A 16,631-nucleotide genomic window follows, 5' to 3' on the forward strand; every position below is an offset into this window, starting at 1 on the left:
AAGAGATAAATACAAAGAAAGTAATGTATTTTCCTGAATAGTGTTAAGAAAAAACAATGACAGGGGCTTCCCTGGTGGCACAGTGGTTAAGGGGACCTGTCAGTGCAGGGGACACGGGTTCGAGCCCTGGTCTGGGAAGATCCCACATGCCGTGGAGCAACTAAGCCCGTGCACCACAACTACTGAGCCTGCGCTCTAGAGCCCGTGAGCCACAACTACTGAGCCCACGAGCCACAACTACTGAGCCCGCATGCCCTAGAGCCCATGGTCTGCAACAAGAGAAGCCACAGCAAGAGAAGCTCGTGCACCGCAACGAAGAGTAGCCCCTGCTCACAACAACTAGAGAAAGCCTGCGCGCAGCAACAAAGACCCAACACAACCAAAAATAGATAAATAAATAAATTTATTTTTTAAAAAACAATGACAAATCTTTTATTTTAAAGCAAACATCTAAATAACTAAATCATTTTCCTTACTTATAGTTGATTATTTTAGCGCCTTTACTGATCAAACGGAGTTGGCTATGTGGATTTAATCCCCCTGTGGACTAACTAACCACATAAAACTCAAACGCTAGCCAACCAACTTGCAAGCATGCTTTAAAAAATAGGGCCTGAATAAGATGACAAGTTAGGAAAAATTTAGTATCACTACTCAAAAAAAACCAAAAACAACTTGGAGTGGATTTCAATGTAGTATATCATCTTTGCTTTTGTGTATGAATAACAGCACATTCATATGTACATATTGCTAGCCAGTGAAATTAGACAAAAGAAAACACAGTTCTGATTAAGCTACTTCACTCATAAATAATGTATGCAAGGGTCTAACAGGCTGCACAAAGCACTCTGCAGGGACAAACTGCAACCAAAATTTAAGAAGCAAAATATAACTCACAGGAGCAGCTTTAGTAGGCACAAAGGAGTCGACGTCCTTCTTGATGATTCTGCCGTCTGGTCCCGTCCCTGGAGGAGACACAGAAATACCACACACATGAGAGCGTACCGCTAATTCCTCAAGGAGATCAGCACTGTGATCCTGAAGTGCAAGTTCCTAGAGGTTCTCTACCAAAGACCCTCGAAAGGGGCCACTGCCTTAATCATGCCCCTTAAACTTTTCCCTAAAAATACCACCTTTTGTTGCCCTCCTCTCCTTTAGCTCCAAAACACCCTTTCTGAAACCCTGGAATAGATCTCATTTGGGTTCTACATTCATATGCTCATAAAGAATTCCCTTGCTACAGAGTTGACAGATATGATAACAATTATTTTGGACAAATCAGGCAAGTCAATTGTTTTTACCCTGAAATAGCATGAATAACTCTCAAATGCAATGATCTCATCTTTAGAACCATTCATTCTATATGTGGTCTCCATTATTCACAGCTTTCTCACAGTAGCCAAGGCGCTATACTGGCTTGTGTTAGAGATTATGAAGGAAAAAGGTGCCAAGTTACACATGAAGAAAGATCTTCAAAGTTCCCTCAACAGGCTTAATTTTACTTTCATTCAATTTCTTTCCTCCTCCCATGCACAACCTCTTAGGTTTAACATTACACCTAAGTAGATAATCCTGAACCTTAATTCTAAGGAGATTCAGAATTTAGTTATTAAAAATACCTTTTACACTGGCCCACTTCTAGAAAATATTTGGTCAAATTGATTCATCTTCCCCCAAGGCAGACTTTTAAAAGGATTCTCGTTGTGTGCGGTTCGTCCCAACTCCTTTCCTTCATTATGAAAACTGAGTAGGCTAGGATTGTGTTTATCCTCACCAGGAGCTCTAGAACAGAGGCAGCAGTACGCCTATTAGATTCCCTTCCTTATAAAAGACAGAAACCAAAACCTCCCCTTACAATCAATGCTGATCTGGACACTGCAGCCCCTCAAGATGAGGAAACTGCAGTACCACCTGCCTTATACTAAGCTTCATCCACCTATAAGAATTTCCTGACTATTAGGAGTTAGCTGAAATCTTTGAAATTCTTTTGTCTCTCTCCCTAAGAAGGCACAACAGACCATCATAAAGCAATATGGTATAAAGGGAAGAACACTAGACTAGGAGTGAAAAACATAGGGTTGTTGTCAAACATAAACTAGACAGATGACTGTAGTCACTTAATCTCATCTGGTCTTTAGTCTCATCTGTAGGACAGATTATCATACCAGCCCCTACTCATGGGAATGCTGTGAGGATAAAATGGGACAGTGATGAGAAAATGCTCTGCATCAAAGAAATATAAACCATAATATGGGTAGCTCTGAGACAAATCAAACTCTGAACATCAGGGTTTAGGCTTTCAGAACAGTTTCTCCCCAAATGATTACATTTTGGTCAAATTTGGTAAGCAATCTGTTCCTGGGGGAAAGGGGTAGGGGTGGGGACTGGAGATTGAGTTCAATAACCAATGGCCGATGATACAATCAACGATGCCTATAAAAATAATAATTGACCCCTATAAAAATAAAACTCTTGAACAACAAGATTCGGAGAGCTTCCGGGTTGGTGAACACATTAATGTGCCAAGGGCGGTGGTGCTCCCAGAGAGGCACGGAAGCTCAGCGCCAACCCCCACTCCCCATACTTTGTCTTATGCATCTCTTCTATTTGACTGTTCTGAGTTGTATCCTTTATAATAAACAGGCAATAGTAAATAATGTGCTTTCCTGAGTTCTGAGCGTCATTCTAGTGAATTATCAAACCCGAGGAGGGGGTCTTGGGAATTCCTGGTTTATAGCCAGTGCGTCAGAAGTATGGGTGATCCTCAGGACTCGCATCTCAAGTGGGGGCAGACTTGTGGGACTGAGCCTTTAAACCTGTGGCGTCTCGGAACTTCCCTGGCGGCACAGTGCTTAAGAATCCGCCTGCCAGTGCAGGGGACACGGGTTCAAGCCCTGGTCCGGGAAGATCCCACATGCCGCAGAGCAACTAAGCCCGTGTGCCACAACTACTGAGCCTGCGCTCTAGAGCCCACGAGCCACAACTACTGAGCCCACGTGCCTAGAGCCCGTGCTCCGCAACAAGAGAAGCCACCGCAATGAGCAGCCCGAGCACCACAACGAAGAGTAACCCCCGCTCGCCACAACTAGAGAAAGCCCACGCGCAGCAACGAAGACCCAACGCAGCCAAAAATAAATAATTAAAAAAAAAACAAAAACAAAAACCTGTGGAGTCTGATGTTAACTCTGGAGAGTTAGTGTCAGAATAGGCTTGAATTGTTGGATACCCACGTGGTGTAGAGAATTGATTGCTGGTGTGGAAAAAAAATTACATTAAGTGTCAAAGGTGGTGTCATAAAACACCAACCACTGATCCTCTCAGCTCACTTATTTCAGACCACTCACTTCCCCTAATGCAAAATTTCTTCCATTCCAGTAATTCCTCTGCTCTCATCATGTTGTCAGCCTCCTGTCTTCACGTCCTCCTTACCCAGCCGACACTCTATGGATCACTGTTATAATCACTCCCTGGTCAAACTCTAAAACATATGCCTTCTCAGTGCCAGCACCAGAGTAGCTTAATATTGCCGGGGGAAAAAAGTACACACCTAGCTGAATGACTGTACTATAAATTCAGAGGCACAAACCTAAAACAGACACACAAAACTACCCAGAAATCAATTGTTTCCCTTGAATTCACTTTCCCTGTCTCTGAGAACACTATTTCACAATCTCTCTAACCTCAGACCTCCCCACACTAACTCTCCAGCAGATCCCCTCACCTTATACTTTTTTTTTTTTTTGGCCATGTGCGGGATCTCAGTTCCCCAGCCAGGATTGAACCCGGGCCACAGCAGTGAAAGCGCCGAATCCTAACCACCAGACCACCAGGGAACCACCCCCTCCCTTTATATGTTACTGATCAAATAGCAGCCCAGAGAGGTACTCTCCTCATCTGCTACCACCAAACCTATAAACCTACCCCATATTCTCTTCTCTCCTATAAAAGTAGACAAACTGTCCTAATTCCTACCCCAAACCAATCCCATGCCCTCTTACATTCTCAAAAACTTTGTACCTTGCCAAATTATTCTGCTCTTTCTCCTTTTCTACATCATCAATTTATCCCTTTCTATTAGACCACTGGTTCTCAACCAGGGCAATTTTGCCCCCAAGGGGGCATCTGGCAATGTTTGAAAATATTTTTGGTTGTCCCAAGTGGGGTATGCTACTACCATGTAGCAGGTAAAAGCCAAGGATGTTGCTAAACATGCTACAATGCACAGGACACCAGCTGCCACCCTGCCAACAAAGAATTACCTGGTCAAAAATGTCCACAGTGCCACAGCTGAGAAACTCTACACTAGACCTGTTCTACTATCACTCATTTTCAAAAGCTCTCTCTTGAGCCCATACGCTCCCAAAAGCTACATTTCTATTTCTATGCCTTCCTTCACAGCCAATGTTCTTGAATAAGTTGTCCGCAGTGTTATCTCCACTTCTTCATCCACTTTTCATTTTTCAACCTGTCCAGACCAGCGTCCACTGCACATTTCTTCTGAAGTTGCTGTTGTCGAGTCCCCATATCCAATCCTTGACTAAGTTCTGTTGATTCTATGGCAGAAGTGTATGTTGAAGCTGTCCATTTCTGTTCATTTCTACTCTCACCACCCTTGTGTAAGCCCCCATCATCAGCTCCAGCAACAGCATCTTAACAGGTGCCTTGGCTTTCATTTAATTCATTTGCACAGAGCAGCCAAAATCATCTTCTAAAAATATAAATCATTTTATGCCACTTCCTCATTTTAATCTTTCAATGGCTTCCTACTGTACTTTAAATAAAATTCAAATTCTATCATAAGCTGTAAAGTCCTTTATGTTCTCACCCCTGGGTCTCTTTCTGGCCTCATCTCCTACCACTAGACCCTTTGCTCACTATGCTCCATTAACACTGGCCTCCTTTCTGTTCCTCAAACATGCCAAGCTCTTTCCACTTCAAGCTGGTCTTTGCCCAAAATGTTTTTCCTCCAGTTCTTCACATGGCTGGCTCATAGCTGACTCATCTTTCAGGTCAGATCAGATGTCACCTCATCAAAAAGACCTTCTCCAACCACCCTGGAGACTCCAAAAGCAGTCATGACTACACATATATTCACCCTGTTACTCACTAGTATATCACTTGGTTTACTTCTTTCTTAGCATTCAAATCATCTTATTTAATAAGTTATTATCATCATAGCTAATACCTACATATGCTTTCTATGTCCAGGCACTGCTTATTAACTTATTTAATCCCAACAAGCTATAAGATATTATTTTCATATACAAATGAAGAAACTGAGACACAAAAGGTAACACACCTAGTGTTCGACAGAGCTGGGTTTTAAATCCAAGCATTCCAGCTCCAAAGCCAGTACTCTTAACTACTATGCTATAACTCCCTGCCCATTTAATTCTTTATTGTTGGTAATATGAGCATCTGAAACTGAAATCTTGTCTGTCTTATGAACAAGTGTTGGATACATAGACAATACTCAATGAATATTTGTCTAAATAAATGAATCACTTAACTCTAACTGCAAGATAAGAATATTGAGATTTTTCCACTTAAATCTCTCCTAAGGCAGTCAGTATTGCTAAATAATAAATGGTCCTTGTTTACTTGTCTAAATTCTTCAGATATAATTATTAACCTAGTCCCTCCTCCCCTTAAAATGTATTCCAATTTAAATTGCTGTCCCTGATTCTAATCACATGTACATAAAGAATGGCAATACACTAGTGAAATAATATTAGGGTGAAAAAAGGGTCTTCCAATATTACAAGAATCCTCTGAAGTAAAACAGCGATAACATTCTATTCTTGTGTCTTTGGGGATTGGCTTGCTTTCTAACCATAAAAACAATAGATTGCAGACAGATGATAACCACCGATGAGTGCCCACAGCTGGACAATAAAAAAATGGGAAATGATAATTCTTACTTCAATAAATGTTATGCAAATTAAATCTGGTAATTAAAAGACTAGCACATAGTATTAGCCATCAAACCATGTTCCAGGAATAGTAATTTCCCCCCTTTTCCAAAGTATATTAATTACCTTACATTAAATTTTAGCTTAAAACATTTAAATGCCAGACAATAATAGTAATAATGTGAACAAAACTAATATGTATTGAGTACTTATTACATTCTAGATACTGTTCTAAGCACTTCACTTGTTTTAATGTAAACTATTATCTAGTTTTACAGATGGAAAAACAGATGGATTAAGTAATTCAGCAAAAGACATATTACACAGAAAATGATAAAGCCAGGATTAAACCCTAGATGGTCTGATTCAAGACCCCATGCTCTTATCACTAAGCTACACTGTCTCTCTGGGGAGGAAAAGATAGGTAAGACATTTTCCTTTGCCCTCAAGGGGCGTTAGTTCAGTTTTATATGAATTTTATTATTTTAAGTCACTTCAAATCACCCCAACTTCATGTTTTGTTTTGTGTATTGCTACATTCAATCAGCCTAGCACTAATACAGATTTCTTATTATATAATCAAGTACCATAACCCAACTCTGCTGAACAAACACATCATACTTTCACCAACAATTAAGCAGTTCCCGTTAACAGAGAAGGAAAAAAAGCTATCTAAATTATATAGGTAGATCTTAGACAGACTAAACAAAGCACAGTAAATTTTCCTACTCTGTGGTGGCACCAAAGGAGATATTTCCCTCCCTCATCCTTCCCCCGACTATCGCAGATAAGACGACTATATATAGTTGTACTCTCTGGTCCTAAGGAAGAAACTCAACTAAATTTTAGTAAAACCCCACTCCATAGAAACAGAATTACCTTTTACTTGTGTAAGGTCAATCCCTTTCTCTGTTGCCAACTTCTTTGCAAGAGGGCTAACAAACAACCTTCCCTTTGGTCCAGCAGGAGTAGCTGGGCGGGTGGCTGAAGGTGCAGGGGCTACAGGTTGGGGAGTTGGAGGAACAGGGGCTGCCTTTTGAAAAAAGTTACAGATTGTTAATTCACCACCGCAAAGATTGGTCTGAAAGATTTAAGAGTTTATAGTTTATTAAGTCAAACCTATTTTAATTAAATAACTTTCTTTTTTCCAAATATCAAATGCACATTTTTCCTGCTTAACCAACATAATACAGCAATACGAATAGAATAACATAATTTTATGTCAAAGACAGAACAAAGTCAAATTCTCTAACTCCATGATTAACAAAGACAGGCATGGAATTTAATTTTGGGGACCAGTATACAACATCCTTACAGCCTTTCTTCACTTTAATCTCTTGTCCCTTCTTTATTCTCATTCTCTTATATCACCTACATGGCTTTTGTTTTTACTTAACCTAATTCCAAAATAATAAATTATTCTGGAAGGTTCCATGTTGAAACACATTAAAAAATAAACCACTACAACTACTTGCCAGCTCCCCATAAATGTATGGCAGTCAGAAATCAAGTTTTCTCTGACAGAACTGTGTACCTAGTCTAACCTCACATGATTCTACACTTGCAGAAGCTTCATTATAGTGTTACTGATGCCTGGAATTCATACAAGCTCATGTTATAGGTATATAGTATACAGTGCATAGAGACAGACTAAATTCTATGCAAAATAAGCTGTTTACATGAAGGTTCCAATGTATTACAAATATAAGCTTGACCTACTATATGTTAATACCAAGAGGATTGACAATGATAAAAACTACAAATTCTACAGAAAATGGGTGACAAAGCATTACCTTCCATATATATTTATATATATCTACACCTAAAGCAGAAAAAGAACATGTCACCTCAGCTTTGTTCTCAGCAGGACTCAAGACACTAGGAAAAAAAAAAGCTATACGAATCAAACTATTGACCATTATGTGAATGGTGCAGTGCCACACGCTGTGTAGGTCTCCGCAAATGTTAACTATCTCCCTCCTTATTCATAGAATCTTAGAGCTGGAAGGAACCTAGAATATCATCTACTTTAATCCCTTAATTTAGAGATGAATAAGGTTTAAGTGTTCCCTCAATTCTAGAAGCATACCTACCGGGGATGGGGTAGGTGGTGGTGCTGGTGGTTTTAAATCAGTTACTTCAGTTGGCCAATAGTCAGCAAATGCTGGTATATCTGCCTCTTTTTCTACAATGATACACAGTGGGGTTCCTAGAGGGACATCTCTTGTACCTTCAGGGATCAGGATTTTTGCTAGGTAACCTTCTTCCTGTGCTTCAAAACCTTAAATAGAAAGAAAAAACCATTATGGAACTTAAAGGACTCCACTATCCTAGCAAACTCAAAGCACAGTTTTAAGTAAAAGGTTCTTCTTCAAAGTAGCTATATAACCTTTTGCAAGCTATTTAACCTCTCTGTGTCTCAGCTTCTTTACCTACACAATGGCGATGACAATAGCACCTACCTCACGGGGATATTACAAAAATTAAGTGAATATTTTCCAAGTACTTAGAAACAGTACCTGGCACAAAGTAAATACTAAATAAATATCTGTTAAATAAAACTACAAGAGATTACACAGTGGTTAGTTCTGCACGTTTTCTTTAAAACATCCCCAGGGGCAGCCCCTTGCAGCCCCACAAGACTCCAAGATGGCATCGGTTGTACTGCTAAAGATCAGAACCACATGGTTAAATTAAAAGAGCTACTATAGTTGATAGTGACATGGGATTACATCCCTAAAAGCATCTTTGGAACTTTTTGAAGAGGTCACACTTGGTATTACATCAACTATTTCATTATGAAGAAATACAGCATAACTACAGATTCTGTGGTGTTGACAACTTTCTTCAGCTACTGCTTTTCTTTTCTTTTTTTGGCCACACGGCTTGCGGGATCTTAGTTCCCCCACTAGGGATTGAACTCAGGCCCTCGGGAGTGAAAGCATGGAGTCCTAACCACTGGACCGCCAGGGAATTCCCAGCTAGTGCTTTTCTTACAAGGAACTCAAATATGAAGAGTTCCAAAAAGTAAAACTAAAAGAACCCATTGGAGAGGACAACTTTTGCCTTCCAGATCTTGGCTTTCTGTGGCGTTGTGCCTCTCCCTGACAAACACATCTTTGATGAATCCTTCCATATCCCAGTTGAGAATTAATATCCAATACAAAACATATATAAAAAGAAAAGACATCCAAGGCCACAACAGAGTTTAAAGAGTTTGACCAAGGTAATACTTCTCTAGTGACCAGAGTCTCTAGAATACTAGTCTCTACAGCAACATTGGTATTCAAGTTAAAATGCAAAGCAGATCTATTTTTGCCAGGGTTTTTTTGTTTGTTTCTCTCTTTAACAAACAGAATCCTTTCTTCTAATAAAATCTTATGGGAGGAAGCACAATATGCAGAAAGGTAAAAAGGAGGTGTCCTGGTGGAAATGGGGGAGTGGGCAAGGAACAGTAGCGTGCTGCTCCTTAAGTTCTCCTTTGCCCCAACGTGCCATCAAGGAATCACAGGGTTTGAAGAACAAAATCTGAAAACAACCACTGCAGAGGATGCCCAGAATCTCCTACTGCATCTCTGAGAACTGGACAGGAAATACATTTACCTACAAATATCTACACGTGGTATGACAAATATGATTATCTATATGGGTTTTGTTCTAAGCATAAAAATAAATCAGAGAGGGAATAAAAGGAAATGTGATATGGTATCTGAACAGGTAATATATACATTCCATCGCTCATTCTCAAACTATGAAAACAATCTAAGCCCTGCTTTCAAGTCTTCCCTCAAAGTCATCTGAAATTCTTTGGTATTTTCCTGCCTTTGATGTTATTTTCTCCTGTTTCTTCTTTTTTCCCCCTTGCCCAGTTTAGACAATGATAAGGCTAATAAATAAGCAAACTCTGGCCTAAAAATAATCCCTAAGCTGACATATCTTTGATTCAGTGAGACTACAGTATGGTACTGACAAATCCAACTATGCACACTTTTGTTATGAAATATTCTGTTCCAGGAAATGAATCCCAAGAATTAAAATTTTTCATGTTATCACTCACTCATTATAGGATAGGACGGCAATCCTCTTCCCTCATTGGAAAACTCAGTGCCTCAACCATTAAGAGCTGAAGAAATCTCACCTATAGTGGCCTTGTCAGTCTCTATCTCTGCCAATAAATCTCCTTCACTTAGCTTCTCACCCACTTTTTTTTCCCATCTCTGAACTGTGCCCATGGTCATGGTGGGAGAGAGGGCAGGAAGAACCACCTGTAGAAACAAACACATATTTTATTACTGTGTAATACTAGGAAGCTGTGGACACAGTGGAACTCAGGCCAGCAAACAGTTTTATGGAATGATAGTGACTGGGACCATCCAAATTCCCATGCCCCCACAGCAGCAAAAGCCCACTGCCTCAAGTGTCCCTACACGTGAATCTTTCAAATCTCAAGCTTTTATAGTATCAGCGATACTCTGACCCACCTTCGAAATACTTTTCCACCCTCCAAACGTAAAAACAATGTGCAGATGGGAAAGAGTTCTTTCTAGACAGTTAAAATTAATTCCTCAATAAATATCTAAGCACAGAACATCTTTTCGTCTTTCTTAACACTTAGATTAAGCTGCAGTTTTTCATTTTCACAGAATGACCTTAGTCCAGACTTTCCACTAAAATTTTACTGTGCGCTGTATTGGCATCTATCTCTTCACTCAGGGGAAACTGAATTTCTCCCAAACTTCCCAGATACTTTTTCAAGATTAAAAAAAAACTCATATTAAGAACTGTTTGGGATTTCCCTGGCGGTCCAGTGGTTAAGATTCTGCACTCCCGATGCAGGGGGCATGGGTTCGATCCCCTGGTCGGGGAACTAAGATCCCACATGCCACATGGTGCGGCAAAAAAATGAATGAATGAATGAATGAACAAATGAACGAACTGCTCTTACAATAGTCACTTCTGCCCCAGTAAAATCTAAACATCAGATTGGCTGATCTAAATTTAAAATTGCTTTCTTATTTATATGGCTTGTATGTCCACTGAATTTGGATGCTTACTCATTATGGGTTTTGTTTGCTATCTTTTAGTTTTTTTTAATCTAATTAACAACAGGATTACGCTGAGAGAAAAATCATTTCAATTGATGATGTCTCAGGAAGGTGAGGGGGGGAGTAAAACAAAACTTAGAACTCTAATTAGAAAATTTTTAAAATGTTTTTCTTGGTCAGAATTATCTATCTTATCTATCTACCTACCTACCTAACTACCTACACCAGGTCTTAGTTGCGGCACTCGGGACCTTCGTAGTCGCGTGCGGGATCTTCATTACGACATGCAGAATCTTTTTAGTTCCCTGACCAGGGATCGAACCCGGGCCCCCTGCATTGGGAGCGTGGAGTCTTAACCACTGGACCACTAGGGAAGTCCCTCATCTTCACCTACTTCTTAAAAATTAGTGGATCCAATAATCTCTATACTGTATCTTAAAGGATAATTAAGACAGAACCCTAAAACTTTCACAAAAAGCCAAAGACATAAATTATAGAGAAATGTACTGTCTTGTGTAGTGAGACAGAATTTGCTGAACAGGATGAGATAAATGCGTGAACTGACCACCAGGCAAAACTTTATAATGAGTGAATGTTAATAAAAGATCATGGAGGACTTCCCTGGTGGCGCAGTGGTTAAGAATCCGCCTGCCAATGCAGGGGACACGGGTTCAAGCCCTGGTCTGGAAAGATCCCACATGCCGTGGAGCAACTAAGCCCGTGAGCCACAACTACTGAATCTGTGCTCTAGACCCCCGCGAGCCACAACTACTGAGTCCATGTGCCACAACTACTGAAGCCCGCGCACTCTAGGGCCCGCAACAAGAGAAGCCACCACAATGAGAAACCTGCACACCGCAACGAAGAGTAGCCCCCCCTTGCTGCAACTAGAGAAAGCCCTTGCACAGCAACAAAGACCCAATGCAGCCAAAAATAAATAAATAAATAAATTTATAATAAAAAAGAGACCATGGAATAGAATATGATGTCCAAAGGAGAAAATTATTCTTATACAAAAATTTCTACAAATAAACTAAGTGAAGGAAAGTTGTAGTCTTAATCCTTTAGAAAAAGTGCAGCTGGCTTTTATCCATTTGCAGTATCTGAAACACAAATATACATGGGATAATCTTAATATCTAATAAACTAATTAGTTTCTTAGAAACTGATTTAGTTAATAGAATCAACAGTGACTATATTTACCACCTTCAGCTTTGTTGCAATGTTATTATATATGCCTATTTGACACTTATTCTTTATTTTAGTTCAGTCTTTTATTAATACTACTGGACTATTTCACTTAACTCTTAGAAAATAGAATACCACATGTCAAGGAAAAACACCAATTGGGAACTTTCATTCAACAGACAGTACCTGGGGCCTACTAAAAACTCTATTTATACAGGGAGTAGTGTAAGTACAAATCATCCTCAAAATCTAACAAAATGCTCTTGAATGAGAAGTACCAAACATTATCCTACCTGCTACACTGAGGCTGTGAAAGGTTAAAAGAACTAGCCAAGTTCACACACCTGGAAATAACCACCAGAAATGAAAGTTGTCAATTTTCATGTTTAAACCTCTATTTACTTTCAAATGACAAAAACTAGCCATATTTAATGCCAGTTCCCAGGATGTGAGAGCCACCTATGAAAAATAATGAATGAATAATAAATCTTCTAGAGCAAACACCCAGAGGCTGAGCCTCACCTGCATGTGAGGAGGATACGAGCTACCGGGAGCCTGAGCGGGAGGTGCAGGTGACGGAGCCGCGGCAGCAGGGGCTGGTGCTGGGGCTGCTTGTGGGGTAGGTGCTGCGGAAGAGTCCAGTGTATAATTTTTAAAGGCCTCAATATCTTCAGGCCTAAGGAAGAGAAAGAATGCATAGGTATAAGGGGGTTATAAAGCGGATTCAGTAGTCTTAGAAGCCTTTAACTAACTTCGCAATTCTGGATTAAAATACTCCACTTGAGCACCTAAGTTCCACAGATTGCCATGGTACTACTCACTTTTCAACTGTGATACAGATGATTGCTCCAATTGGAACATCTCTGGTACCTTCAGCAACAAGTATCTTTGCCATGTAACACTCCTCCAGGCTCTCAAATCCAACAGTCGCTTTATCAGTTTCAACCTTTTAACACAAAAGCAGGAGCTTAGACTTCTGCTGCCAGTATGAAGTTTATTAGCTTGTGTCTAAAATCATACAAAGTGCAGTAAGTCAGAAAGTAAAAGAAAAATACCACATGATATCACTTATATGTGGACTCCAAAATATGACACAAATGAACTTATCTACAGAACGGAAACGGACTCACAGACATAGAGAACAGACTTGTGGCTGTGGGGCGGGAGGGGAATGGAGTGGGAGTTCGGGGTTAGCAGATGCAAACTATTACATAGAATGGATAACAACAAGGTCCAACAAGGGAACTTTATTCAGTATCCCGTGATAAACCATAATGGAAAAGAATATTTTTTTAAAAATGTATATATATGTATAACTGAATCATTTTGCTGTACAGCAGAAATTAACATATTGTAAATCAACTATACTTCAATTTAAAAAAATCATACAGTTCAACAGCCATGTGAAAATAAAGCCTCTATCACAGGTTTGAAAGAATTACTATTAAAAATATCTTAGCTAAAAATCAGTTTGGCTAGCTGCTGCTAACTTAGCTAACCAATCTTCTCTAATATCAAGTTGTAAAAAACATCTAAGTTTCTTAAGCAAAAGGGATAACTACCCACTCAGAAAGTTAATGCTCAGTTTAGCTAAGCCGGTCCCTTCTAACTCATTTCCATATTTTAAAACAACTTACCCCTGCAATTAATTCACCCTCATTGATTTTTTCCCCCTCAGTTTAGCTAAGCCGGTCCCTTCTAATTCATTTCCATATTTTAAAACAACTTACCTCTGCAATTAATTCACCCTCATTGATTTTTTCCCCTTCCTTTTTCTCCCAGCGGGCTATGGTGCCTGCCTGCATTGTGGGGGAAAGAGAGGGCAATGGAACCTGGAGAAGACAAAGGAGAAATACGAAATTTACAAAGAGCTACCTAACTCTCATTCTGGTTTAACTCTTCACTCAATTCACTACAATTTAACGCAGAGAGTTTGAGTCCCAACACACAGTGGGCACTGGGGATATAAAGGGGGTTCCTGCCACCAGAAGCTCTCCACCAGAAGGACAGGCTTCCTGCTCCACAGGCCTGCGTGGGTCTCACAGCATGTACTCAGTAGACGTTCCACATACCGCCCCAGGCTTGGCGCTCTTCAATGGAATAGGTCAGGAGAAGGAAGCTCAAGAGTTACAGCAAAGCTGGGTAATGGAGAAGGGACACTGACACACAGTATACTGGGAGGGGGATGGAGGATCACTGAGGCCTCTGAGGAAGGATCCCATGAAGGACAACGGGGTCCCGCGAAGGACAGGTCTGGGGCTCACCTTCTGATGCGGGGGGAGGCTATACCAGCGGCGCCTAGGAGATCCCCAAAGCTGCAGCAAGACGCGATTCCGCGGTGTGGCCCATGAGCTGGGGCTCCAGCCGCAGACTGCCCGGACCCTGCCATACCCTGTGGTCCTGCTGATGCAACGAGCCGGAGCCGAGCCAGCCTGCGGGGTCACGCACCGAGCTCCCGGCTCCTCCCGCAAGGCCGTCCACCGAGCCCCAAATCCTGCCCTTGGGGCTGCATTCCGGGCCTGTCGCGCACAGACGCGCCACATACTGCCACTGACCCCACACCCCCAAACCAGCGCCGTCTCCGAAGTGACCTCTCCAAGAGCAGCGCGGCGTTGCCGTCAGCCGCACCGCGCGGTCGCAAGTTGTCGTAAAACGGGCTCCAAAGATTCGCCTCACTCCTTCCGTGGACCACAAACGTGTAGAACGTACGGTCTTCCTCCTGGGAGTTGGGGAAAAGGGTGACCCAGGGCGGCTACTGTGTAGCCACGAGTGGCAGGGGCGTTCCAGCGGAGCTTCCGCAGGCCGAGTCTGGGAGAATTAGACGTGGAGAGGAGTGGCAGGTGGTGGGCTCGCAGTGGTGGCCGCATCTCAGGGGAGGACTTCACCTAAGCGCTGTGTAGGGCACGGCCGAAAGGGAGGGGCATAAAAAGGTGGCGAGAGCGGGGCTGATAGAGGCAGAGTGGTCTGAGGTGGGCTGAGGGGCGTGGCCCCTCTTTGAGAAAAGAATGGGAAGGGTCTCGAGGACCAGCCGGGCGCGGAGAGCCTGCGGCCGAGGGGCGGGTCTTGGCGCTCTAGCCTGCGGCCGAGGGGCGGCGGAGAACTGCCAGAGGGGGCATCGCTGTGCTCGCCGGATGCGCCCGCAGCCTCAGCGGACCCAACCGCCGCCAGGTTTGGGGCCTCGCTCCGCGCAGGCTGTAGTGGGTTACAAAGGTTTAATTTCAGGTTTGTAGCCCAACAGGAAACCGTGGTGAACAGGTTTTCCAGCCAAATGATGTGAAGGGCAGCCGAATGGAAGATATATTCCCACATTCTAGAGTACTGTAGCAGGATTAAGCATATTCTCTGTATGAAGCTACAAGTTTACAAAACAGATTTCTGTTTATAATTTGCCATGTAATCCCTTCTACCTACGTTTGTTAGGTACCCTTCTGTGTAGGGTTATCCTATAATTAGAAAATGCCTCGGGGCTTCCCGGGTGGCGCAGTGGTTGAGAATCTGCCTGCCAATGCAGGGGACACAGGTTCGAGCCCTGGTCTGGGAAGACCCCACATGCCGCGGAGCAACTAGGCCCGTGAGCCACAACTACTGAGCCTGTGCGTCTGGAGCCTGTGCTCCGCAACAAGAGAGGCCACGATAGTGAGAGGCCCGCGCACCGTGATGAAGAGTGGCCCCCGCTTGCCACAACTAGAGAAAGCCCTCGCACAGAAACGAAGACCCAACACAGCCATAAATAAATAAATAAATAAATTTTAAAAAAACAAAAGAAAATGTCTCATTTCTCAGCTGAGAGTGGCATTAAACTGGAAGGAAGCACGTGCTATATTTATATACCTAAATCCCCAGTGTACATCAAGAACACAAGAAATAAGAAAAACCAACATTTGAAAACATGTTCAACTTTGCTGGTAATTAAACATTTGGAAAAAGAAGGCAGCCAGAAGGCACTATATCATACCTACTTAAACTGGAAACTTTAAAAAGTCTAACATCTCAGTATTAATGAGATTGAAGAGAAAGAGATGCATTCGTCGGGAGGTTGTTTTTAGAGATGGCAGGATAGTAGGGAAAAAGAACCAGGGAAAAAATGTTTGCACATTTCCCCCAAATCCTATTCTAGTATCCTTAAGGCATCCAAAACAAGGTTAAAAAAAAAAAGTTTTAATATCTTCATGACAGAAAAAGAATTGGAAAAATGTTAACTATCCAAAAATGAGGAAAAGATTAAGCAGGCACGGCTGTCTGGCAGAATAATATGCAGGGAGTACAACTGAGAAACAAAATTCCCAGATTAAATGGAAAGGCACATTTGAAATACTAAGAGTAGAGAGACTTCCCTGGCAGTCCAGTGGTTAAGACTCTGCACTTCCATCGCAGGCGGCACAGGTTCAATCCCTGGTTGGGGAGCTAAGATCCTGCATGCCCCACGGCATGGCCAAAACATTAATAAAATAAAATAAAAATAGGAGTAGAGCAATTATATTGTTAC

The 16,631-nt window shown here is 41.8% G+C and overlaps 1 protein-coding gene across 1 annotated transcript in view; it reads right to left on the minus strand.

Annotated features, from left to right (window-relative positions):
- The window catches only part of DLAT (dihydrolipoamide S-acetyltransferase), a 23,554-nt gene extending 8,781 nt beyond the window's left edge, over nucleotides 1-14,773 (minus strand). Inside the window, exons 1-8 of the mRNA XM_082343510.1 lie at nucleotides 14,410-14,773; nucleotides 13,876-13,977; nucleotides 12,967-13,091; nucleotides 12,668-12,821; nucleotides 10,051-10,177; nucleotides 8,006-8,193; nucleotides 6,792-6,945; nucleotides 898-965 (exon numbers count right to left, since the gene is read on the minus strand). Coding sequence (XP_082199636.1) covers nucleotides 898-965; nucleotides 6,792-6,945; nucleotides 8,006-8,193; nucleotides 10,051-10,177; nucleotides 12,668-12,821; nucleotides 12,967-13,091; nucleotides 13,876-13,977; nucleotides 14,410-14,688 — 1,197 coding nt within the window. The 5' untranslated portion in view covers nucleotides 14,689-14,773. The remainder of the gene's footprint in view (nucleotides 1-897; nucleotides 966-6,791; nucleotides 6,946-8,005; nucleotides 8,194-10,050; nucleotides 10,178-12,667; nucleotides 12,822-12,966; nucleotides 13,092-13,875; nucleotides 13,978-14,409) is intronic.
- Nucleotides 14,774-16,631: the final 1,858 nt, after the last annotated feature.

Source organism: Balaenoptera borealis, assembly GCF_965194805.1.
Source record: "Balaenoptera borealis genome assembly, chromosome: 11".
NCBI lineage: Eukaryota > Metazoa > Chordata > Mammalia > Artiodactyla > Balaenopteridae > Balaenoptera > Balaenoptera borealis.